The 23,241-nt window shown below is 41.7% G+C and overlaps 2 protein-coding genes and 1 long non-coding RNA gene across 11 annotated transcripts in view; 2 read left to right on the forward strand and 1 right to left on the reverse strand.

The window, feature by feature from the left end:
- Positions 1-13,891, forward strand: part of eml1 (EMAP like 1) — a 55,305-nt gene extending 41,414 nt beyond the window's left edge. For 4 of the 8 annotated variants that reach the window (XM_086276020.1, XM_086276017.1, XM_086276021.1 and 1 more), the window contains 18 exons: positions 104-130; positions 3,060-3,189; positions 4,302-4,451; positions 5,042-5,111; positions 5,661-5,771; positions 6,269-6,364; positions 6,496-6,630; positions 6,779-6,878; positions 7,308-7,459; positions 7,946-8,071; positions 8,328-8,459; positions 9,078-9,145; positions 9,272-9,360; positions 10,713-10,810; positions 11,114-11,201; positions 11,530-11,625; positions 11,720-11,850; positions 11,931-13,891. In XM_086276020.1, the coding sequence (XP_086132146.1) occupies positions 104-130; positions 3,060-3,189; positions 4,302-4,451; positions 5,042-5,111; positions 5,661-5,771; positions 6,269-6,364; positions 6,496-6,630; positions 6,779-6,878; positions 7,308-7,459; positions 7,946-8,071; positions 8,328-8,459; positions 9,078-9,145; positions 9,272-9,360; positions 10,713-10,810; positions 11,114-11,201; positions 11,530-11,625; positions 11,720-11,850; positions 11,931-12,056 (1,925 nt within the window). In that variant the 3' untranslated portion in view covers positions 12,057-13,891. The remainder of the gene's footprint in view (positions 1-103; positions 131-3,059; positions 3,190-4,301; positions 4,452-5,041; positions 5,112-5,660; positions 5,772-6,268; positions 6,365-6,495; positions 6,631-6,778; positions 6,879-7,307; positions 7,460-7,945; positions 8,072-8,327; positions 8,460-9,077; positions 9,146-9,271; positions 9,361-10,712; positions 10,811-11,113; positions 11,202-11,529; positions 11,626-11,719; positions 11,851-11,930) is intronic. The other 4 variants (XM_086276019.1, XM_086276023.1, XM_086276024.1 and 1 more) reach the window with 2 other exon arrangements.
- Positions 13,892-15,776: 1,885 nt separating this feature from the next.
- evla (Enah/Vasp-like a) overlaps positions 15,777-23,241 on the forward strand; it is a 40,683-nt gene continuing 33,218 nt past the window's right edge. Inside the window, exon 1 of one of the 2 annotated variants that reach the window (XM_086275490.1) lies at positions 15,777-16,244. In XM_086275490.1, the coding sequence (XP_086131616.1) occupies positions 16,240-16,244 (5 nt within the window). In that variant the 5' untranslated portion in view covers positions 15,777-16,239. Of the gene's footprint in view, positions 16,245-19,430; positions 19,744-23,241 lie in introns of those variants that run through there. The other variant, XM_086275489.1, reaches the window with a different exon arrangement.
- Positions 16,928-19,911, reverse strand: LOC147307281 (uncharacterized). Its single transcript, XR_015126449.1, has 3 exons — positions 18,019-19,911; positions 17,397-17,619; positions 16,928-17,267 (listed from the first exon to the last, which is right to left on the reverse strand). It is a non-coding gene; the product is annotated as an uncharacterized LOC147307281 (long non-coding RNA).

Consider the following 23,241-nt stretch of genomic DNA (forward strand, 5'->3'; position numbering starts at 1 on the left):
ACCAGTAAACAGGAAGTTCACTCATATTAGGACAGACCAGGAAGTGAGGAAGCGATGCCACGCCTCACCTGGTGCTTGTGTGTCTCTCTGTGACCTTTACAAGGAATGCGACGTGTGACCCACTGCAAAGGTAGGCCACTCACCCCCGTCCCCTAATACACATCCGCTCCCAGTTATCCACAGCTCTCTGGACACTGCAGACAATTTGTTCTGATCTCTGAACACATATCACTTTTGCTCTAAGCCTCAAAAGCTATTTTACTCTTCTGGATAAAATATGGAGTATAACTCTGAAATTTCAACTCATAGTTTTGCTCACCTCCAACTTTTAGGTATCTAAAACTTTCGCAGTACACAGAAAGCTGTCCAGACAGGGGCGGGAGTGGGTTCACAAAAACTGTGTGAACATAGCCTTCCCTGGATTAATTAACATAAAAACGCCCACACCTCCTACCTAACCTCCACCGAGTGCTGCATCAGAGTGGGATTGCAGTGTTTGCAGTTTACTTATTATTCAGCTGTGGGCGAAGCTGCCGCCTTACCACAGTTGTGCCTGTTTGCTCACAGCCTCACTTTCGCTCACAGGCATTTAGTCTCTGTCACCATAGTAACCACACAAAGATTTCTGACACTTGCTGCCTCGCAGTCGCTTTGAGTTTTTCTGCAAACTCTTTAAATCCTCTGTTCTCAGATCCTTCGCTTCAGTTCAGAGCATGTAGATTTGCCACTGCTTATTACCTCCCCACCCTCAAAGTGAATATTTGCATTACAAACACACTGAGTATCTGATTTTGGGTAGTTCCTATTGAAGTCTGTTTGATTTTTTTTTTCAGCTTGTAGTTTTCTCACACAGCCTGACAAGTGTGAGTGTGTGTTTGGGTGTGTGTACGTGTGTGTTTGTGTGTGTGTGTGGTCCCCTTCAGATGAGTGTTTGAACAAAACTGACCAAAGTGAAAGCCAAGCCCACTTCTTTAAAGATATATTGGTGTTTGCACAGCCTTGTTACAGGGGAATGTAATCTTTAAAACAAACAATGAGATGATTGTGAACATTTTGTTGCTAAAAGCATCTGGTTCCAACGTTTCAGGCTAGTGACTTCTTAAAATGAAGTCGTGTGTGTGTGTGTGTGTGTGTGTGTGTGTGTGTGTGTGTGTGTAGCCTCTTGTCGCAGACTGGACGTATTTGTGTTTTTGAGAAGTTAACCCCCAAAAAGGTCTTGTTTACCCCCTAAACCTTTCATGTTAATGTTTTAATTAAAATAAAACCTGAAAAAAACAACACTGAAGTTAGACTTTCAGTCCAATTTGATTAATCGGAAATTCAGCAATAAAGCTTTTTTTTAAATGTAATTAAGAGATTATAGCCCCATAAAATATAGCAGTTATAAAATATATGGTCTTTTTTTGTAACACCATTTTCTTTATTTTGCAATCTCTTCCAAAGGCTGTAAATTATGATCTCCATTTATAGTAAAATAGAGGATAATGCAGGGAATGCTTTTAGGGCGTGGCTACCCGCAATTGTGCTATGTCTTAGTTTTTTAAACCAGAAATGATACCCAAGGCACAAATCTGACTGAGAAACCCAGATGGCCAGAACCAGTATTGTCAACTCAAAGCATTAATATGCAAACCAGTTGACAACCATGACTGCTGCCATCATTTATATACAGTTTATGTAAAGGCTCCAAAACAAGGTTTCGAATGACTGAGGGGGAGATCTTATATGAGACCAACTAAAAATGACAAATTTAATTTGCATTGCTCAACAGATACTAAATTACTACTTTTCTAAATATATCCCAGTCTTCAACAATATGCTGGCTTAAATTGGGAATAATTTCCATAGTTTCCCTGTGTCCTACCAGTTTCATAATTCTTGTACTTAATGTAAAAAAAACTTCATGTGTCTAACTTCTTGCATTTCTTGATCCTGCTTTGTCCCTATTTTGCTCTCTTCATCTGTCCGGCCCTGACAACCTCTATTGCCCCGCTTCATCAACAACTCCCCTGCTCTTTCTCCTTATCTATGTTATAGTCACAGTACAGATTTACCTCAGCCGCTCTACAAAGTTGACTGGGAAAGGCAGCGTCCCTGCAGCTTCAGGGGTAACAACCCGTTCAGCCGCCAACACACAACAAACCTCAGAAATCAGCAGGGCCAAAAAAGGCAACTCTGCTAAGGTTTCAGTGGCCAGAACGAACCCGAATTTTAGCATCCAGTTGAGGAAGACCGGGAGCCTGTCATCCTACTCTCCCCTTAATACACCCAGCTACCGCAGCCCTATTAAATCCCCCAGCCAGTACTTTCAGATTTGTTATTAGCAAACATAAGCAAGCTTATCTAGAGAGGACAGCATGTTTTATGTCTAAAGTAATAAAGGAAGATTCATGATTTTAAACCTGATCTTTCCCTTTAAAAACAACACAAGGAAAGAATCAGAGAAAAAGCAGCAAAATGAGTACAAAAACCTTTAAAGCCATCAATTTGATCCATTAGTCAACCTTTCTGATTATCTGTTAACATTAAAGTTTGTTTTGTTCATTTTGGTTTCCTTCTGCATGGTTTATTTTGCATGTTTTAAAATGATTTCTCAGTGTTTCCTCTTCTAAGCCTCAATCTGGTTTTTTTTTTTCTTTTCACTGCTTCTTGTGTCTGCGTTTCATGTTGGTCAATCTCTGCTGTGAGCTGAATATTCCTGAGTTGTGAAGATTTTTAACAAAGTGTTTGCAGTTTTATTTTGTGCTGCTTCTTGTCATATATGTGTTTTGAAATGGCCAATAAAAGTCCGTTAAAAAGCTGTTTGTCTTCCCAAGCTCTGTCATTTTTTGATCATCTCACATCACTTCATCCTCTCGTCTTGTCTTACACTCAGTATTATCACCCTTGTCATTCACACCATAATGGATGTATTAAGTAGCAGTGCTGTGTGTGCTTCTGTTTTGCCGTATAGTAAAAAAAATGACACTGTAAGTGATTTAATTCCACCCAGGATTCAGGGGTTCTGTGTTTGTGCATCTAAACATTATCTCACCGATTATTCTTGTTGCCTTTTCTAGAGGAGGGTTATGTGAAAATGTATTTGAAAGGACGCCCCGTCACCATGTACATGCCCAAAGACCAAGTGGACAGCTACTGCCTGGAGGCAAGAGCAGAGCTACCTAGCAACAAACTCAAGCTGGACTGGGTGTATCCTTTTACTGCAACCTATTTGCCAAATACCGGAGGCAGGGAGCTTGTGTGAGAGCATTTTGACATGTTTTGAACAGAAAAAGTTCAAGTATAATCCCACTTTCTGATTTGGAAAGTTTCTCAAAGTAATCATCTGAGGAAATCCACATTGTGATGTAGTTGTGGGAGTTAAGAGGAGGAAGGCGCGAGCCTGTCTTTTTGCTTTCCCTGCTTGTCAGAGCAGATCTGTTCAGATGTTCATTTTCACCGGATTGTGCTGCCGCTGTCGGAGCCGGGCTCATCGCTCTGCGGCCTGGAGTCAGTAATAACCTGCGCACAGCTGGCAGGCTAAAGCACGGCCAGTCAGCAGCTCCTCTTGTGCTGTTTTATTTTTACTTTGTGTCACTGCGGTTTTATTTCTTTGCTTCTTTTGTTCGTTGATGAAGGAGTGAATATAGCTGGTTGTTAAGCCTGTCACAAACCCAGAGGCAAAACAGAAAATGATCAAATCTGATAAGGAAAGCACAAACAACAAACACACCGACAGAAATACAAACGTGGGCCGTGCATTTTGGATATGATGAATTACCCATTTTTAAAATGGACCTATATAGCTTTTGGTTGTTTTCTTTTGCAGTGAAGAATGTCCACATTAAACATGCCGAAAGTGTAATTCAACAATAATATGAATAGAGCAGCATGTAATGCTTTAAAAAGCTCTAAACGCTTGGTTTCAGACCGTTTTCCTTGGATCTACATGATGTCAAAGAGACTGAAATCTTTAATGCAGTCATCTCAGCCTTAGAAGCCCCTCCCACCCACTGTTCAAGTGTTCTGTTTGCAAGTGGCAGCCAATCAGAAGAAAGGCGAGATTAGCTCACTCAGTGGATGAAATGAAAAGAATGAAGACAAAGGATTCCTTTTCACTATGAATCATGCAAAGCTAATTTTATAGTCTATTATTTTTGCTTCTCCTGATCTCAGTTTTAATCCACACAGTTTAAATTTATGAATGCTACACAAATGAAAGCACATAGCTGTTTGTGATTAAAGAAAACAGAGCAAAACATGTGTTATAGACCCATTTAGGGTTTTCCTTTCTTTCATTCCTTGACCGCTTTCTTGTTCAGCTATGGCTACCGTGGTCGAGACTGTCGCTCCAACCTTTACTTGCTCCCCACTGGAGAAACGGTGTATTTCATCGCCTCCGTGGTCGTCCTGTTTAACGTGGACGAGCGGTTGCAGAGACACTACACCGGACACACAGACGACATCAAATGGTAAGAGACGTCAGCAGCCCAGATCGAGTCTTTAATCTCGCTCTCATCTCTTTGCTCCTTTTGTATCTCCTATTCCTGACAAATACACAACTGACTCATGTAACTACAGCAGGCGAAGTAACAGGTGCACTCAAGTGTTGCATTCAGGCACAAGGCTGAAAGTATATTTGTAGGAAAGCTCGGAGTGCAGTGAGAGTAACCTTGAGCAGTCACTGCCATGATTATGTTATCACACGCTGAGGTTAATAAAAGTTCATCTTATTAATCACCAGTTTGGATTACAGATCAGAGGATGAATCAGAGAGATTCTCGCTCCTTTTAAGACAAAGTGTTTGAACTTCCTGCGAGTGGTGCTGCACCGCCAAAGCCCCCAAAGGAATTCATCTTAATATGTTTAATTTCCCTCCACAGTTTGACGCAGACAGCGTGTGGTAGCTACAGCGAATATCATATTCATATCTTTAAAAATCTCACTCACCAAAAGCGGCCTTTCATGTCCTGGGAGCACATGGCTCATCTTTATTCAAACGGTCCTTTGATGTCAAAAAGCCTGTTTTCACGTCTACTTTTCACATCTTTCTCTCCACCAGCCTGGCTGTCCACCCTGATAAAATCACCATAGCAACTGGGCAGGTGGCGGGCACCTCCTCAGACGGAAAAGTAAGTGAGATCTGCTCCTTATGTTTTATCAAGTTATCTGTTATCATTTTTGATTTATTGTGTTTGGGTGTAAATTCTATTTTCTTGAAGGAACAGATTTACCTAATTCTGGCAGAGAGTTCCTGCATCCAGCGGTCACTTTTTTAGGTACACCTTACTCTTACAGAGTTGGACCCCTTTTTTCCTTCCAAACTGCTTTAATTGTCTATGGAAACATTTCTCAAAGATGTTGGTTCATGTTGACATGATAACATCACACAGATGCTGCAGAAATGTTGGAGCACAGCCATGATGCAACCTAAACAGCCTTTGGGTTGTGGTGGAGATCTGGTGGCTGTGGAGAGCATTTGTGAGCAGTGAACTCATCGCCGTGTTCAAGAAACTAGCGTAACCCTGGCTGATTAGATATTTGCATTAATAAGCAGCTGAGCTGTATCTAATAAAGTGGCCAGCGAGTGCATTTTTCTCAGTGAATTTGCTTCTTCAAGCCGTACGTCACATCAAACTGATGTGTTGTGCCGATGGTTGTGTGCACTCCCTGTCTGGCAGCAGCTGGCTCCTCACGTTCGTGTGTGGGACTCCGTCAGCCTCAACACCCTGCATGTTCTGGGCACCGGCTTCTTTGACAGAGCGCTCGTCTGCTTGGCTTTCTCCAAGTCGGTGAGGAAACCCCCTCTGACACACTTAAATAAATAAATTAGTGACTTCATAAATTAATTACAGTGTCACAAACTGCATGAACTGATGTATAAATTGTGACATAAGTTCATATTTTGTTTAAATTTCTTTTGTTTTTTATTAACCTTGGTTTCCCATTTAGTTTGTTCTATATTTAATTAATTCTTCATTTCTACTGCAAGGACAGGCGCTGTCATTCACAGCAGGTCGGAGGTTAACTTCACCTCTGTTGGTTTATCAGTGCCAAGCTCACAATATATAGTTCAAGCACTCAGATAATCTAGTAAAAATTAATACTGTCAGTAAATTAGTCTTAAATTATTCATTGGCTACATTAATTTTTAATATGTTTTTATTACATTTAATGAATTGATCATTTATTTATTGAGTCCATTTATTACTTTATTCATTTTTTATTTTGACAGTTCCAGTTCTCTGTAAAATTAACCTCTTTATTTTCAAAACATTTTTAATGTCAGAACGGAGGAAACACACTTTGTGTCGTCGACGACTCCAACGACCACGTCCTCTCTGTGTGGGACTGGCAGAAAGAGGACAGACTGGCTGAAGTTAAGGTATCTGCACATGTATTGTGTGATTTCTTTGTGTTTGTGTTTGGGTGTGATTGCCTCAGTAGGCTCAGTGTTTAATGTTTCTCGTGAGCTTCATTCTTTCTTTTCTTTTTTTTCCACGTGTTTTGGCTCAGTGCTCCAACGAGTCGGTGTTTGCTGCGGACTTTCACCCCACAGACAGCAACATCGTGGTGACGTGTGGCAAGTCCCATCTATATTTCTGGAACCTGGAGAAAGGCATGCTGGTCAAGAAGCAGGGACTGTTTGAGGTAGGACTGTTCCTCACATGTTAGGAAGCATATTCACATCTAGAGTCATGACAGTATGTAACGTCATGAGTTGTTGCGTTGCTATATATAGAAATTTGGGGGTAGCTGAGCAAAATTCAGTTCATGTATGTTCTTGTGTTTACTGCAGAAACAAGAGAAGCCCAAGTTTGTGTTGTGCGTGACCTTCGCGGAAAATGGAGACGCTATAACCGGAGACTCGAGTGGGAACATCCTGGTGTGGGGAAAAGGTACTCGACTGTTTCACGCTGTGAAAAGGATCATGTCTGTAGGGTGTACACAGTGAGTGAGTCTGCAGAGAAAGAGAGCGTACCACGGCTGAAAATAGGGGTGTGGTCAAAAATAGAAAAAGCTGTGTGCTTTCACAGAAGAAGTGTGCGTCAGAAGCACAACGAAAAAATGGACAATAATGATTCTGTCTGCGAAGGATTTTGTGGTTATAAGCTCGAAGATGCGTCACTGTGGTGGTGGAATCAGGAGACTAGGAGTCAAAGATGTGTCTCAATCTGAACTGTTTTATATAAAAGGAAAAAAAGGTGCAGGAGATGTGCAGTCTTATAGTTTTATACCCTCATCACACCATCTGTCTCTGTCAGTTTATCTTCCCTCTGCGTACAGTCGACCTTTACGCCCTTCTCTGTCCCATCTTCATTGTGCAGGCACTAATCGCATCAGCCACGTCATCCAAGGAGCTCACGAAGGCAGCATCTTTGCTCTGTGCATGCTGAGGAACGGCACTCTGGTGTCTGGGGGGAAAGACCGCAGGCTCATTTCCTGGGACAGCAGCTACCAGCAGACACAAACGGTGGAGGTGAGAAAGCATAAACGCTCTGAGGCAAATGCAAAGTTTATAAATTACACATAATTTTACAGATGGGGTACACTAGTCATGCTGTTAAGCATTTGACAGAATCCTTGGGTTTTTAATGCTTAGTTGCTCAGCTCTATAGCTCTTAATGATGCACCAGAAGCACACACTGTTAAGATGTATTAATAAAATGTTAAGCTGAATATCAAGCACCTTCCTCCAAGTAGGTCTCAGTCTGGAATATTAGCCAGAATTTGCATGCATGCCTGAGGCGGCTGACTATGCATTCTGAATACTGCATCTTATTATAAATATTACAGAGGATAAGATGGATTTGTGCTTTCAAAGAGATTCACAGGCATTTATAGCAATGACACTCGGGGTTCACATTGACTGTATTATTATTATAAATTAGCTTGTCTTGCCTGAGGCAGCTGTTAGGTTCCAGGTGAAGCGGTGCTGTGCATGATCGCTGCTTTTTCTCTACAGGTGCCTGAGTTGTTTGGTCCCATCCGGACTATAGCAGAGGGCAGAGGGGAGAGTGTGCTCATCGGGACCACAAAGAACTTTGTTTTGAAAGGCAGTTTGGATGGAGAGTTCATGCCCATTACACAGGTACATGCAGCAGTCAGGTTTATCTCTACATTGGCTGTCCAATAGGAGGGTTCCTTCTTCTTCCTTTCCTTAGAACCTACTACTAGCTCATCTCAAGTTCATGCAGATGAAAATCAAATTTTAATGAATAAATGAATGTGTTTGATTAAGTTACAACAGGATGTGTTCAAATGCTTTGCACAACCCCAAAACAGTAGTTTGCTGATTAGTTTTATCAGCTTTGTTTCTTTCTCTTTCTTTCTCTTCTTTTCTGCAGGGTCACACTGATGAGTTGTGGGGTTTAGCCATCCATCCCTGGAAACCTCAGTTCCTGACCTGTGGGTATGACAGGCAGGTCTGTCTGTGGGACTCAAGCTCCCATCAGCTGATCTGGTCCAAGAGCCTGGAAGTAAGTTTAGGCAACACTGGCCCCTGGGGTCAGTCACTGGAATTACACAGCAAACATATGAAGATCATTTTTATGTCTATTAGAATAAACAGGACATCAAGTAGCAAAAGTGCATGTACAAATTTACAGCAAAGCTATCAGCATAACATTATTTATACTTTATATAAATTTGGATTATTTGAATTATTGATCACATTAAAGATTCCCTCCAAATACATTTCATAACACAATTCAGTAAAAAATAAATCTTCTTTTTCTATTGCATCTATTTCTTCTCTCTTGCTAAAGAAATCAATTTATATGTGTGATCCCAGTCATACGAGTGAGATGTGAAGTGCTTAACTGATTCCGATTTTGATTAGCATGATGGTATACATCTTCTACATGACTGAGATCATCATTTTCAATGTCTGCGCACTGTAGACTACAAAAGTAGAGCTCACAAAATCATGCTCATATGTACCAAACGCATCTTAAATTTAAGGCAAGCAGTGAAACCAGGAGATAAACGTAAAAGCTGCACACAAGTGAATCTGCATAGTGAGGTAACAATAATCAAAACCCATTAATGAGTGAAGGGGTGGACTTTAAATGTCATATTCTTTCTTCTTCTCACAGGATGCTGCACAGTCAGCAGGTTTCCATCCTTCTGGAGCTGTGGTTGCTGTAGGAACCCAGACGGGCAGGTATAGACACCATCACCAAAAAGCATTTAGTGCCAATGCGCTTGGTTAAGAGATACAGCCTTTACTTTACAGCTAAAAAAAAAAGTATTTGTAAGATTTTGATTGGTTCTGTCATCAATCCTGCAGGTGGCTGGTACTGGACACAGACTCTAAGGATTTAGTCACAATGCACACAGATGGGAATGAGCAGCTGTCGGTTATGCGCTATGGGCCAGGTATGGTGTTAATCTCATGTTTGTGTATTAATGTTAGGAAAATTAAGAAGACTACACAGAAGACTTGTATGTGTTGTAGTTTATGTTGATTGAAGAGAGCTAAAACTGCCAAAATCAAATCAAAACAAAAGAAGTCATATACTCATGAGCCACTTTATTAGGTACACCTCTCTTCGACCCCATTTTGCCTCCAGAACAGGCTTAATTGTTTGCGGCATCGATTCAACAATGAGCTGGAAACATACTGACATGATAGCAAATATCACGTTCCATCCTGTCCCAAAGGTGCTCTACTTCATTGAGAGCTGGTGACTGTGGAGGCCGTTTGAATACGGTGAACTCAAAGCCAGTTTGAGTGTTGTGACATGGCACATTGTCTTGCAGCTATCAGACGATGGGTTCACTGTGGTCATAAAGGGATGGACATGGTCATTTGTGGAGTTTAAACAATGATCACTTGGTACTAAAGGATGCCAAGAAAATATCCCCAGTACTATTACACCAGAATCAGCCTGAACCAAAAATATGTGAAATCCGCTTAAGCTTAAAGCAGTCTGGCCATTCTTCTCTGACCTTTGGCATCAAAAATGCACTTTCGCCCAGAGAACTGCTGCTCACTGAATATTTTCTCCTTTTCCAACCATTCTCTGTAAACCCTGGAGATGGTTGTGTGGGAAAATCCCACGTCAGCAGTTTCGAAACACTCCTGCCTGGCACCAACAGTCACATGAATCACCCTTCTTCTCCAGTCTGGTGCTCAGATTGAACTTCAGCAGTCTTGACCATGTCTACATGCCTAAATGACTGAGATGCTGCCATGTGATTGGCTAATTATAGCCTTCTTGTTAACAAGAAGTGGAACAGGTGTACCTAATGAAGTGATCAGTGAGTGTATATGAATTACCAAGTAATATTGTTATAAAAACCAAAAGGTTAATACAACCAGCTAACTGCGCTAACACGTTGACGCCGTGCAGCCCCGCACGGGGTGATCGGCGTTAACTCGCTAACGGAGATTTGCTGCATTAATGCAGTTAAACGTCATTTTAACGAGATTAACGCTACCAGCACTAATATATACATTCAAAAATTACATTAGATTATTTAGTTTTAAATGAATTTTGCAAATATCTGATATTGTGCCAAGAGTGTGAGAATGCTTTGATCCATATTTTCCTATATTAGGTAATGAACATCTGCTATACCTGCAGCATCAGATGTATCGTCTGCCTCCTCACAGTGGATATCCATCTACAACAGTCTAGTTAATTATTTGCCATCTGCAAACCTGTTTTTTAATTTATATTTCATTTTATGACCTCTAATGTTCCTCTTTTCTTCATCTTATATAGATGGTAACTTCCTGGCCATCGGATCCCACGACAACTACATCTATATCTACGCTGTGGCAGAAAATGGGAGGAAGTACAGTCGAGTGGGGAAGTGCTCGGTGAGCACCTGTATTTATAATCCCCCTCATCCTTTATTTCAAGTTCCTTTCTGCTTCACCTTTATCTTTAGCTCCCTCCTCAGTTCTGCATTTCAGTGCTTTCTGGATGTGTGTTTACAGAGAACCGGCAAAGTCATAAATAACAACCCCCAGAGTCATACCCTGCTGAGACTATGCATCAACATTTCTAGGATTATTTATAGTTCTTGGATACCCATACTGACTCCACTCTGAAAATACTGTGAAGTGTGTGTTGCTGTGTGTGTCTGAGATGCATTTTTAAACTTTTCTAACTTCTCCCAGGGTCACTCCAGTTTCATCACTCATCTGGACTGGTCTGTGGACTCTCAGTACCTGGTATCAAATTCAGGCGACTATGAGATACTGTACTGTAAGTCACTTATCCTCAAGTTTCCTTTAGGATTGATATAATCCTTAAAAATGCCACGAAATCTAGTAAAGTTGGCCTAAAATGATTTTTCCCCTTTCATGCATTCATGAAACTAGTCACTGTGCAAAACTGTGTTCACAACCTGCTCTGAGGTAGCAGGAGAGCACAAACTTGGTTGTGCATTTGAGCAATCTTACGGTAGTTAGTTTCGTAAGATGTTGAGTGTAAAGTTTTCAGTCACAGTAATTTGGAGTTGGCATGCCCAACAGCACCCATTCTAAGCCACGCTAAGACCTGTTTTGTATTTGCTTTGTATTTGTTTCCTCAGGGATCCCATCAGTGTGTAAACAGGTGGTCAGCGTGGAGACAACCAGAGATATTGAGTGGGCCACCCACACCTGCACTCTGGGCTTCCAGGTCTTTGGTAAGTGGCGGATCCTTTGATCTCCCTCTTTACGTGTATGTTGGTGTTTAATTGTGCATTCAGTAGACATTTCCGGCGCCCTCTGCTTCCCCAGGCCTGTGGCCCGACGGCTCAGACGGCACCGACATCAACGCCGTGTGCAGATCCAACGATAAGAGCCTCCTGGTTACCGGAGACGACTTTGGGAAGGTCCACCTCTTCTCATACCCCTGCTCACAGTTCAGGGTGAGATGCTGCTCACGGTGATGTTAAGCAGGATATTCGGCTCAGTATCGAAAAACAGTGTTGTTTTTGTTTCTTTCCAGGCTCCCAGCCATGTTTACGGTGGCCACAGCAGTCACGTGACCAATGTAACCTTCCTGTATGATGACAGCTACCTGGTGTCGACAGGTGGGAAGGACATGAGCGTGATGCAGTGGAGGATAGTCTGAGCGAGCACAGAAATGGATACTGTCCAGCTTCTCGCTGCTGCTGCTGCTGCTGCTGCGGCTGAAGCAAAGTGAACCAAACTGCACTAAACTGAACCAAACCAAACTGAAATGAACTCATACGCTAACACAGATGTGGATCTGAATTAACTGAAGTGGTTTTGATTGAAGAGAAACTTTTTGACCTGAGGTTTCCTTTCCCCGATCCACACACAGATCCTAACTGCGACAAACTGTCGGGGGTCTGACATGCGCCTGCTTGAAAGACAAAAATCCTCTTATTTCCCCCTTTCTCTGTCTCCGCACTACATGTAAAAAGAAAAGAAATCTCCCCCTCGCGTACTGTAGCCTTGCACCCAGCGACATTAAACAAAACAAATCAAACGGATCAATGCGAAAACCAAAGGCCCTGTCTGACCCGATGGGTGCGTTTTTACAGTTTGGCTTCACTGTCCTTGTGTAGTACACACTCCTGCCACCAGATAATGGACTGAAGAGGTTTGTTTTGCTGCCTTTCAGAGCCCCTCCAGACTGAACTGGAGATCCGAGAACACTGCAACAAAAACTGTGCACAGAAAGAAATACAGTGTGATTTTTTTCTAATTGTCAAACTTTTATTTTGTATTTAACAACTCAGGAAAGCACTAGTGAAGCAAGGCCCTTCCCCGTTTTGTTAACACTGTCACATCAGAAAGAGTCTCTGAAAAAACATCTCACTAAAATATCCAAACGTCTCATTAACGGTTAATATTAGATCCAACTTTTGTTCAGCCATTATTGCTTTGTTGGTTTTGTGGGACTGAGGAGGATACTGTGAGTGAGGAGGTTGTTACCCACTATTTAAAACCAGAAGGATCTAATAAGAAATTTATTTGAACATATTCAAATTGTTTGTGCTTCCATCTCTTTACACAGGACCCCTTTCCTATTATTTATTGATTGTGCGTAAAATCCTTCACTGCCAGCTTGATTTCCTTTGACCCTTTTTCCTGCAATAAATCTCTGTTTAGATCGGTAGATGTACTAAAAAGCTTGAAACTGATCTGAGGACGTTGTGGGTGAAATATACACTATTTTGGTTTGCTAGGTTTCTCTGACTTTTGCCTGGAGTGCAAGGAGAATCAAAATGAAGCGTATGCTGAGGTTTTCAGTGATGTGAAGCCCTTTCAAATCTGTGTCTTTCCACTTTTTATTGTACCTACATCAGTTTATGAAGGGGAAGAATGAGACCATTACACTGTAACTGTCTGATGTGCTTCTCAGCTGTGCGCCATCAGTCACTGGCAAGGTATTTAACAGAACTGTTGAGATGTTTTTTGGGGTTTTTTTCTATAATGCACTGCTTCTGCCTGATTTAAAAAAAAAAAAAATACAGCAGGTCTATTAAGCTAATTAACATTTAGCACTTACTGGAGCTTTTCATAAACCAATGTCTGCTCTCAGGCTTTAAAGCTGTCTGCCATCCGATCAGTGGTACGATGTGTAGCATGTCACACTCCTTATGGTTAACAGAAAAGCCAAATGAGCACACGTGCATGAGTAAATGGGACTTTTTTTTACGTGATAATTGGTTGGGGTTTAGCTGATTTTAGTGTGAACATAGCTGCTGCTGTTATGAGGCACACTGAGGTGGTTTAAAAATCCTGAAGGCTGGCTGATTGTTTTATCGGTTTATGTCCTTTTATCAGGAAAATTTCAGATCTTTTAACAACAGTGATTTAAAGCTGCCACTCTACAGAGTGAATGTAACATTTATTTGTCTTACCACTTTAACACTTGGGGCTGCAAAATACCATTGAACATTAAAATCTCTCTGGAAGTAAATGATGAAATACAAATGATGTTTTGTCTTATATTTTTCACTGTTGTCGTTTTGTTGTTTAATTCTTTCTTTGACATGTGGCTTTTGTTTTATTGAAAATTCTAACAAAGGAAATCCACTCACAGGGACTATAGAGTGGAAATTGAAATCAGTTAGTTGTAAAAACAAAAAAAATGACAACAACATTTCACTCTAAAGCAGAATACAACATTTGTAGTTCCTGTAGACACCCTGGAGGGCTAAAATTGCCCAAATCAAAAATAAATAAATAATAATATATATATATATATATATATATATATATATATATATATATATATATATATATATATATATATATATATATATATATATATATATATATATATATGTATGTATGTATGTATGTATGTATGTATGTATGTATATATATGTATGTATATATATATACGTATGTATATATATATACGTATGTATATATATATATGTATGTATATATATATACGTATGTATATATATATACGTATGTATATATATATACGTATATATGTATATATACGTATATATGTATATATGTATATATGTATATGTATGTATATATATGTATGTATATATATGTATATATGTATATGTATATGTATATATATATATGGTGGAATTAAATGCAACATAAAATATTAATACATAAATTAATAATTGGATAATAAATTCAATGCTAATATAAATGTAACTGGTACATGTACAAGCTCCAGTATTCTTTGTTGTGTTTTGCTATAGGTCACGAAAAGAAAATGAGACAATCCCTTTTAAGGTCTTCTAAGTATAGAAATGGAAAAAATCATTCATTGTAGCCCATTGGTAGGTGGTTGCTGAGCAACCTCATGATATCATAATGCATAATGCACGGTTGAAGTTTTGTGGAGGTAAACAGGATGCCACTGTCATAAAATTAAAAAGGACAGTGTGCTTTAATAAGGCATTGTGCGTGCATAAATTCTTAAAACAGATCATTTTAGCCCACTGAAAGGTGGTTGCTAGACAACGTGACAATATCATAAGATCTGATATAGATAAGAACCTTCAGGGATCTAATGCTGTGTCCACACTGGAAGCACTTCACAGCAGCGTGATAACTTCAGGCAACTACGGGAGAAATAAACACTGGGGATGCAAAGTGAGCGGAACCTCACATAAGTTTTTCTCAACTTGTGAGTGATTGAAGAGACTACCAGTGAGGATTCTCTTGACTAACATATGACCTGATGACTTGGTAGTAAACTTGGTAGTAGTACATTAAGACAATTATTTTCCACCACACCAGCCAAGCACCTCAGTTCTCTATAGCAACTATTCGAGGGAGTAATTTCTGTTAAGAGCCTGAGGTTAGTTAGAAAGAACAAAGCTGACCTCATAAAATAGTTGGAAAAAATTCAATAGAAATTAATAAAAGAAATGTAAAAAGCAAAAAAATATTTTAAGAAAATAATCATGTAAATGCAATGATGCAGGGCTGAGATAGATTGTGGTCGCCCGACCAGAGATATCGCTACCTCCAGGACGTCGGGCTAGCGATTTTGCAAGCCCTGATGCGTAAATCAATAAATAGAATGTAAAATCAAATTGGAAGACGAATAAATAGAGGTTTAATTAAACGGTAAAGAAATACACAAGCAAATCAAAATAAATATAAATATTTGTGTGTGTGTGTGTGTGTGTGTGTGTGTGTGTGTGTGTGTGTGTGTGTGTGTGTGTGTGTGTGTGTGTGTGTTTACTAACAATCATTTGTTTAGTTAGCTTTATTTTTGGCTCATGTGGTCCTCCATACATTAGGGGGCTAGACCAGACTACTTGTTTGCCTGCTGAGACTCTGACGGGTGGGGTACTTAGGGGGCGTCAGTTCCCTGCATGTGTGCGTCTTGGCCGCAGGTGGGCAGCATTGAGCCGGTCGGCTCGCACCCCCTCCCCTCTCCCTTTGCACGCCGTATTAGCATTTTCCCCAAAATCTGTCCATCTCACCAAAACACTCCGAATGGGAAGAAAATATGGCATGAAGGAGGCGGCTGACGACCACGGTTCACCGTCTTCTACCGAGCGCGAGCACCGACTGAACATGGACTTAAGGACACGCGGCGTAAGCAGCAGCGCGTGCGGAGAGCAGAGACAACGGAGCACAAAGCGGATGGAAGAAAACGCTCGGGTTGTCGCTTAGCGTTTCACGACCCATCCTCAGCCTGTGATATCGCCACAGACGCGCAGAGAGGACACAAGGTGGAGGCCGGCGGGCTGCTCCGAGCCTCACACGAGGGTATATACTGAAATAATAGCGGGACGTATTGAGCAGCCTCATCAGTGCCATCAGCCCCGGTTGAATAAAAGAGGAGGAAAATGAGGTAAGCACCGTATCGTGCGCTGTCATGGCAGATGCGCAGCGACACGGAGCCCTCTCCGGGGCTACATCTGCATTTCCACAATAACCTCGCTGGAATGATCATTTACTGAATAACTGCAGCATCTTCTCATATTTTATTGCCAGTTTTTCCTCCGGGTGCCCACCCACCCGGCCTCATCCCCTTCACCCACCTTCCATACGTGCGCCCTTTAACTGTGCGCTTTTATGTCATATTGTTAAATGGCGAATTATCGAAATGACTTCTCCGCTTTCCACCCCCCTCCACCCCCTTCTTTGTCACCGCCGGACCCACCCAGCGCATTGAAGGCAGGATTCAGGCCAGGTTGATGTTGTCATGGAAACGACAGCATCATGTATTTCCCTACATAAGCAATTCGGGTGCACCCGGTGAAGTGATAAAAAAAATAATAAAATACTGCTTTCGTTAAATGTGATTGATGCACCGCCGGGGTGAGTGGCTGCAGGAGGGGAGTGTGTTGGTGTGGTGGGTGGGGGACAGGATAAATGAGGGTGCTTATAACCGTGGCAAGAGGAGGAGGAGGGTGTTTATTCCGGTGGTTGCTAGGCAGGTTAACAGACCCCCACCCCCTCACCCACTTCCCATATACACCTACAGAAACCATGATGGTTGCATATATGCATACTATCCAGTCTGTGGCTCTTTTTGAAGTCATTCTACATCTGAGCTTATGGGCGGTATTTTGAGCCCTTTCCTGGTTGTGCTGGTATGCAGAACGCGCTGAGGCCCAGATCTTCTTCTTCAGCAGGAGGAGCAGCAGTCTTTATACTCTGTGCTATTTATGAAGCAGTCCTTTTATGTTTCCCCCTTCCTGCCTTAGTTTGACTCCTCCATGTCTCCGTAGCTGCAGTCAGCCTGCACCATTCCGTTTTACAGCCTCAGATTTACTCTGACAGCTCTCCTCAGATACAGTGCACTCTCGCTCTGCTTTTCCTGTAGCTACCAGTGTTGGTCTGTATCTTTGTGAGAGAGTCTGCTGAGAGTCTGTGGAATCGAAAAGGAAAAAGAGAGAGAAAGGGAAAGGGAACAAAAAATGGGATAAATCATATTTGTGAAGTGCTTCTGTTTTTTTATTTCCAGTCCCAATAATTCACCGTCATCCTGTAACCTCACCCAGCACAAAGCCAGTGGCTCAACTGCTCCAAGACGTAAACATGCAAGATTCATATCTTCCAGTCCAGTCAGATGAGCACGCCGTTTCCTCTTTTTCTGTAAAGCAACGCTGCTTGTATCCCATCCTGTGTGTTTGTCTTCACCCGAGGCAGATCTGCTCTTTGACTCAGGCCCAAAAGGGAAGTCTTAAATCTCCACAAAGCATCAGCGAGGGGCGACCTGGCTTTTATTTTTGCAGGGTTAAAGGAAAAAAAAAAAAAAAGAATTACATTCAATGGGCCCATTTGTTCAACCTCGCCGCTTCCATTTGCTGCATTTATGTGAGGGTGCGCATGCATTCATGTATGTGGATGCCCATGCACTTGCACATAAGTGTACACACGAGAGTGGAGTTATTTTTAGAGATTTCATTAAGGGGCACTTCTTCTCTACCGTCAGTCTAGACCTGGCTGTTTCTGCATGCTTGTGCGTGCGTGTTACGAGTAGGCAGAGTGGATTGGGAGGAAGAACCGTGAGCGTGCATGTAGGCGTCTGTCCATTGCTATTATAGGACAGGATTATTTCTGAAGGGCTCGTTGTGGTGATTCACTGTGCAAAAAGTAGAAAGAGCGAGTGCACTCACTGCAAGGTAAAACGCTGAGTTATGCCTCCTACTGCAGGCTGCTGCCCTCTGAGCTGATCAGAGAGCAGCTCCACGAGAGACGGCATCACCGCAGCCACAGCGCTCCCATTTGTGATACAATGATAAAGCCTGGATTTCAGGGGAAAGGAAAATGGCTTTTAGCTAGCAGTAATAGTGACAACTGAATATCACAAATGATTAATTGACTCTCACATGGCAATCCTTTATGAATCTACCCTTATCTGGTTGTTTTCTATCTGCTCCTGTACATCATCCATAAGGCTGTGTCCTTTGGCGTGGTGGAGGTCAAACAGGTTCAGCCTAACCTTTAGTCTCTCCATTTTCACTCCCCAAGGGTTTCGCTAGATCCAAATATTGATTAGTATCAATTCCAAGGCTGGTATTGGTATCAGATCAATATTAACTCTCCAAAAGTAATCAATCAATATGGACGATACTTTTCTATCCTCTAAGTTCAGTATGTAGCCCCCTGGATTGTGTTAAATAATTCTTACATGAAATACAATAAAAGCTGAAAAGTGGAGTTTTTTGTGTGAACTCATTACTGTGGAAAGTAAAAATCACCGTGATTTAGTAATCATTAAAATGTCTTCAAAATCAGCAAACTGATGACAATGATTCATCTTATAAATCAAGACACGCTGCTCTCTTCTTAAAGGTTAAAAGTTCTGGTATCAGTATTGGTATCTGGCCCTGTATTTACTTGCAGTAACAACATTTTAACACTTTTTTTCTGTTTGTTGTGGAGTTCAAAGTCTGCTTGAAAGTTTTCGCTTAGGCCTCAGCCAAATGTCACTAATCCTGGATGCACATGAACTCAGACCTTCTGGGTGCCACTTTAGAACCCCGGATCCGTTGTGTGTTTCTGGCTATTTTCTTAAATCCATAAAGCTTCCTAATCTTTCAGTGGATTGCTCTTTGTTTGTTTCCTACACCTCGGCTCACTGCTGCAAAGAAGCTTAAAAGCCTTTAAGTTTGCTCCTGCCAGATGGACCGCCGTTGGAGGGCGAATTCTGATAAAAGCCACAGGGATGCCGCGAATATTACGCCACATCGGGGAAACTTTTGTTGCTCGTTACGCTCTGTTGTTCCTGCAGAGAACGGGAATGTTGTGTCCATTATGATATCTGAGCTGAATGAATGAACTGTTGCTGTTGTTTCCTCTTCTGTAGTTAATTAGTGATAAAAGGCTGACATGCAGAATCTATTTAAAGCTCCGGTATAGAAAGGGGAGTGTAAAAGCGCTCCTGTTTCCAATACAGGCTAACATGTAATTTCCATCCAGTGGAAATTATTCCTCGGAGGTTGAAAGACGACGACTCGGTCCCCGAAGCAGAGGGAGGTGACTGGTCTGCGCTGGTCACATGTTCTCTCTCTCTCTCTTGCATTCCCTTACTCTGTTGCAACACTCCTCATCTCTCTCACTCACTCCTTCCCTCCTACTCTCTCTGTGTCTCATGCTCATGACTGCCTTGCTGGCGTAGTAGATTTTTTCTCTTTTTTTAAACTTTTTTAGAGGGATGTGAAGAGGGGAAAGACTGAGTTGACTGCAGCAGAGTTGGACAGCATGCGTATTGCTCTCTCTTCTCAAGGTTGACATTTCCCCCTCTCCTCCATAATCTCCCTTTTTTATACTTCCTTCCATCCCGTGCTCGAGGACTGTGCCCTCTTCTCCTGCGACATGTATTCCCTGGACGACTTCGGGTAAGGCAAAATGACTCATCAGTGATCGTCTCTTCTCTGTGTTTTTGGAGTTGTGTGAGTAAAGCTAAGGTTGGCTTTGGGTTGTGCGGTAATGATGTAGCCTCCTTCACTCTGTGGTGTTTCTGTTTGAAGCCTGGCTCAGCTTGCAGACCACACAATCTGTTTGCTCCTTGAAACAGAATTGTGCGCCTGCAAGAAAAACCCCTATTTCACCAAGCCCGACATGCCGCTGAATATGTTGAATTGGAGGAAAAGCTTGGAAAAAAATCTCCTCCAGGAGTTGCTGACTTTCTCTCCTTTCCTTTTTTCCACCCCTCTGCCTGTGATTCTTTGGAGCCAGCTGTTGCAGAGAAGTCTGATTGGTTACCCTCTAGCAGTCTTTCATTGGTTCAGTCTTTTCCTGGCAAATAAAGGAATGAGTTTCTTGCTGCCTGCCATTGAATCTGCTCAGCTGCTTACTCTTGTTCACGGGACTGATCCCATCTGACTCGTTGCATGTGCGTGCGTTTGAGAAAGGAAGTCGAGAAGAAAGAGATAGAAAGTGTTAATCTGACTGGCTGATTGAGTGAGACTCTCAAGAGAGGGTATAGTCCAGTATAATGTGGCCCTGCCAGATTAGAGCGGGTCATGGCGATTTGTTAAAGCACAAATACAGATACAGAGCCGAGTGGGGCAGAAGAGATAAGACTGATGGTTTACACTTGACCGCGTGCACTCTAGTAATCTCCATCACAGGGAAGATCTCTCAGCATCTCTCACAGTATGCTCACTATTTATGACAGTGTCATTCTGATTGTAATGTGGAAATAAAAACAAAAGTTGTCCAAAACGTAACCTCAAATTGTGAAATCAAACCTAATGCTCCGTTTTTCTACCGTCCAGACCTCGGCCCATTCTTATTCCCATCAACGACACAGGATACAAAGAAAAATACGAGCTCCGCAGGGTTGTATATTATTCTCCGGCTGAGAATGTTAATCAATCTGAACAGGCTAACGCTCGCTCTGTTCTTCCTGTGTTCTCGTTTGTGTAACCTACAAAGTATTTTCTCTCCAAACGGAAGCGGCGGATCCCTTTAAGGATCAGGATTAGTGACGGTGACGAGGACTGGAGAAGGTGGAGGAGAGTGGTGGGGGAAGGGTAAGACAGTGAAATGTGGGGTTGCCATCCATATTGTACTGTATGTGATCACAGTCGGTTAGCCTGAGGCCCAACTGGCATCTACAGGGTAATGAATAAGTGATGGTATTATGGAGGTCAGTGTGCTGATTTTACACATTACAGATGATCCGCCTGAATCTTTGTATGTACGATGAGATTTCCCAGTGTCGGTGGTTATTTCAGTTATTTCACTGTTCTCAAACATCGTGTGATGACGAGCTAAAAGATGTGACTACAGTTAAGTTACTGTTTCCCTGGCACAGAAAGAGGAACAGCAACTGGTATCTCAGGAGTAATGAATAAGTTACAGTATTATGGGGTTAGTGTGGGAACACTATTGACTATCAGGCAAACTGTTCATGTTTCATGATTAGTGCATCCCTGGTGTCGGTCTTTATTCAGCGTATATGAGAGTAATGTTGTGAATCATCAAACACCCCATGACTATCACAATACTTCACCTATTGAGGCTTCTGCTGCACTGGAAGCCTCAGTAAAAGAATTTACTGCAATTTTTAACATTTTGCAATAAAATATCACCTTTTTTTAAACTGCAAATTATAATTTCGAATTTTAACTGTTAGTATATTTTTTTTTATCTCACTTCAGTTATTTGAATGGGGTCAGTTTGGCTATTACATGCAATCTGATTGTGATGATGCAGCAGTTAACTGTGATAAATCACTGAAAATAATATATCTGCTGTTGTGTACATGGACAGAAATTCACATTTAACTTTCACATTTGCGCTCTGCAGCCTTCCTGTTCCAACAAGAATAAAACCAGTTGAGTGGAGATTTTTTCAGACTGGCAACACGTTGGAAATCTGTCTGTATCTTTGAGTGTTTGCAGTCAGTCCAACCAAGACTGCGACTGCAGAAAGGTTGCCATCTATCAGGTATGTCAGGAAGTGCTGTGTGGCAGGCAGGAGTTGGACCCAAGATGCAGGCACTCAGACTCGAGGGATGAACTCAAAAAACTCAGCTTTATTTGCTGACAGGGGAAAAGCATACAAAACTAAACTACACAGGGAAAATATAAACTTACACTTTGCAGGGAGGCACACGAGGAAACACACAGCTTGAGGGACGACACGACACTGACTCAGAGAAACACAGGGTTTAAATACACTGGGAAGTAAAGAGGGGAATGAGACACAGAAGGAGGGCACAGCTGGGGGAAATCAGAACTGACGAGACAAGGAAGCGTAAACTGAACACATTCATATAAGACACGGACCTTCAAAGTAAAACAGGAAGTATAACACAGAGACGCGAACTTGACACGGTAGAGACAGCAACTAAGAAACACAGAGACATAACCATAAGGCAAAGAACCAAAAAACTAGAGATGATAAATAATACACAGAGGGAAATCCTGAAACACAAGAAGCTCAAAACATGCGAAGACACAGACCAAGAAACGCCGACTTTACACAGAACAAAAGGGGGCACAGGAAAACAACAGGGGCAAACTAGAAACCATAAAATAAATCACACAAGTACTCGACAAAATACAAAAATCACAAAAGAACTAAAAACGCTGGGTCAGGAGACCCAGGATCCTGACAAGGTAAGGCAACCTTGATCAAAAGTGCTTGTGAGTGTGCAGTGACTTCAAGCTCTGGGAAACCATTTAGTCACCAATAGTTGCAGTCGGTCACAAAATGTGAAAAAATTCAATAAAATCATCAGAACGCTGCCAAGTTTTTGTGTAGAGGTAAGAATGTTCCTGTCTTATTTTCCCTCATGTGACTGAGCCATTAGCTTACTCTGATTAGGAGGTATTTTAGTGTCCAGTGTTAGATGGTTAATCAGTTCATTTAATGTAAGTTTGCTCAGCTAACATTAACTCAGGCTGGTGATGCATGAGATGAGCCCTCTGTGTAATAAAACTCCCAGACTATTTAATTTAATTTAATAAAATTTAGATATTTGGTGTCCCTGTATCGATACAATATTGTCATGCAAAATATTGCAACACTATGCTTTAATTGCTATCGTCCTATTTTTTAAAATAAATATTATTTTGCTGTGGCATACATTTATTGGAAAAATCCTAAATAGAAAGAATAATAGCACCCTATGATCACTGTGAATGTGTCTTTTTCTTTCTAAGCAACAATGTGGCCTTCATGTTTGATTTTCGATGCGCTCACTTTCCCTGCAGCAGTTTAGCTCTTTCCTATTATCAGTTTATAAATGTTAGTGAGCAGGCAGTGTCTCCTCCTCTGGGCACAACAGAGCCTCGTCTGCCACAGATCGAGCTTGTTAACATTTACCCGTCCGGCCACAGAAACGTCCTGCGGTCCAGCTGGGCCATCTGAGCCGCACACGA

Source organism: Aulonocara sp. 'chitande type north' Nkhata Bay, linkage group LG19, assembly GCF_057382095.1.
Source record: "Aulonocara sp. 'chitande type north' Nkhata Bay isolate Kocher_YH1m ecotype deep benthic linkage group LG19, A_spYH_male_GT1.1, whole genome shotgun sequence".
Classification (NCBI taxonomy): domain Eukaryota; kingdom Metazoa; phylum Chordata; class Actinopteri; order Cichliformes; family Cichlidae; genus Aulonocara; species Aulonocara sp. 'chitande type north' Nkhata Bay.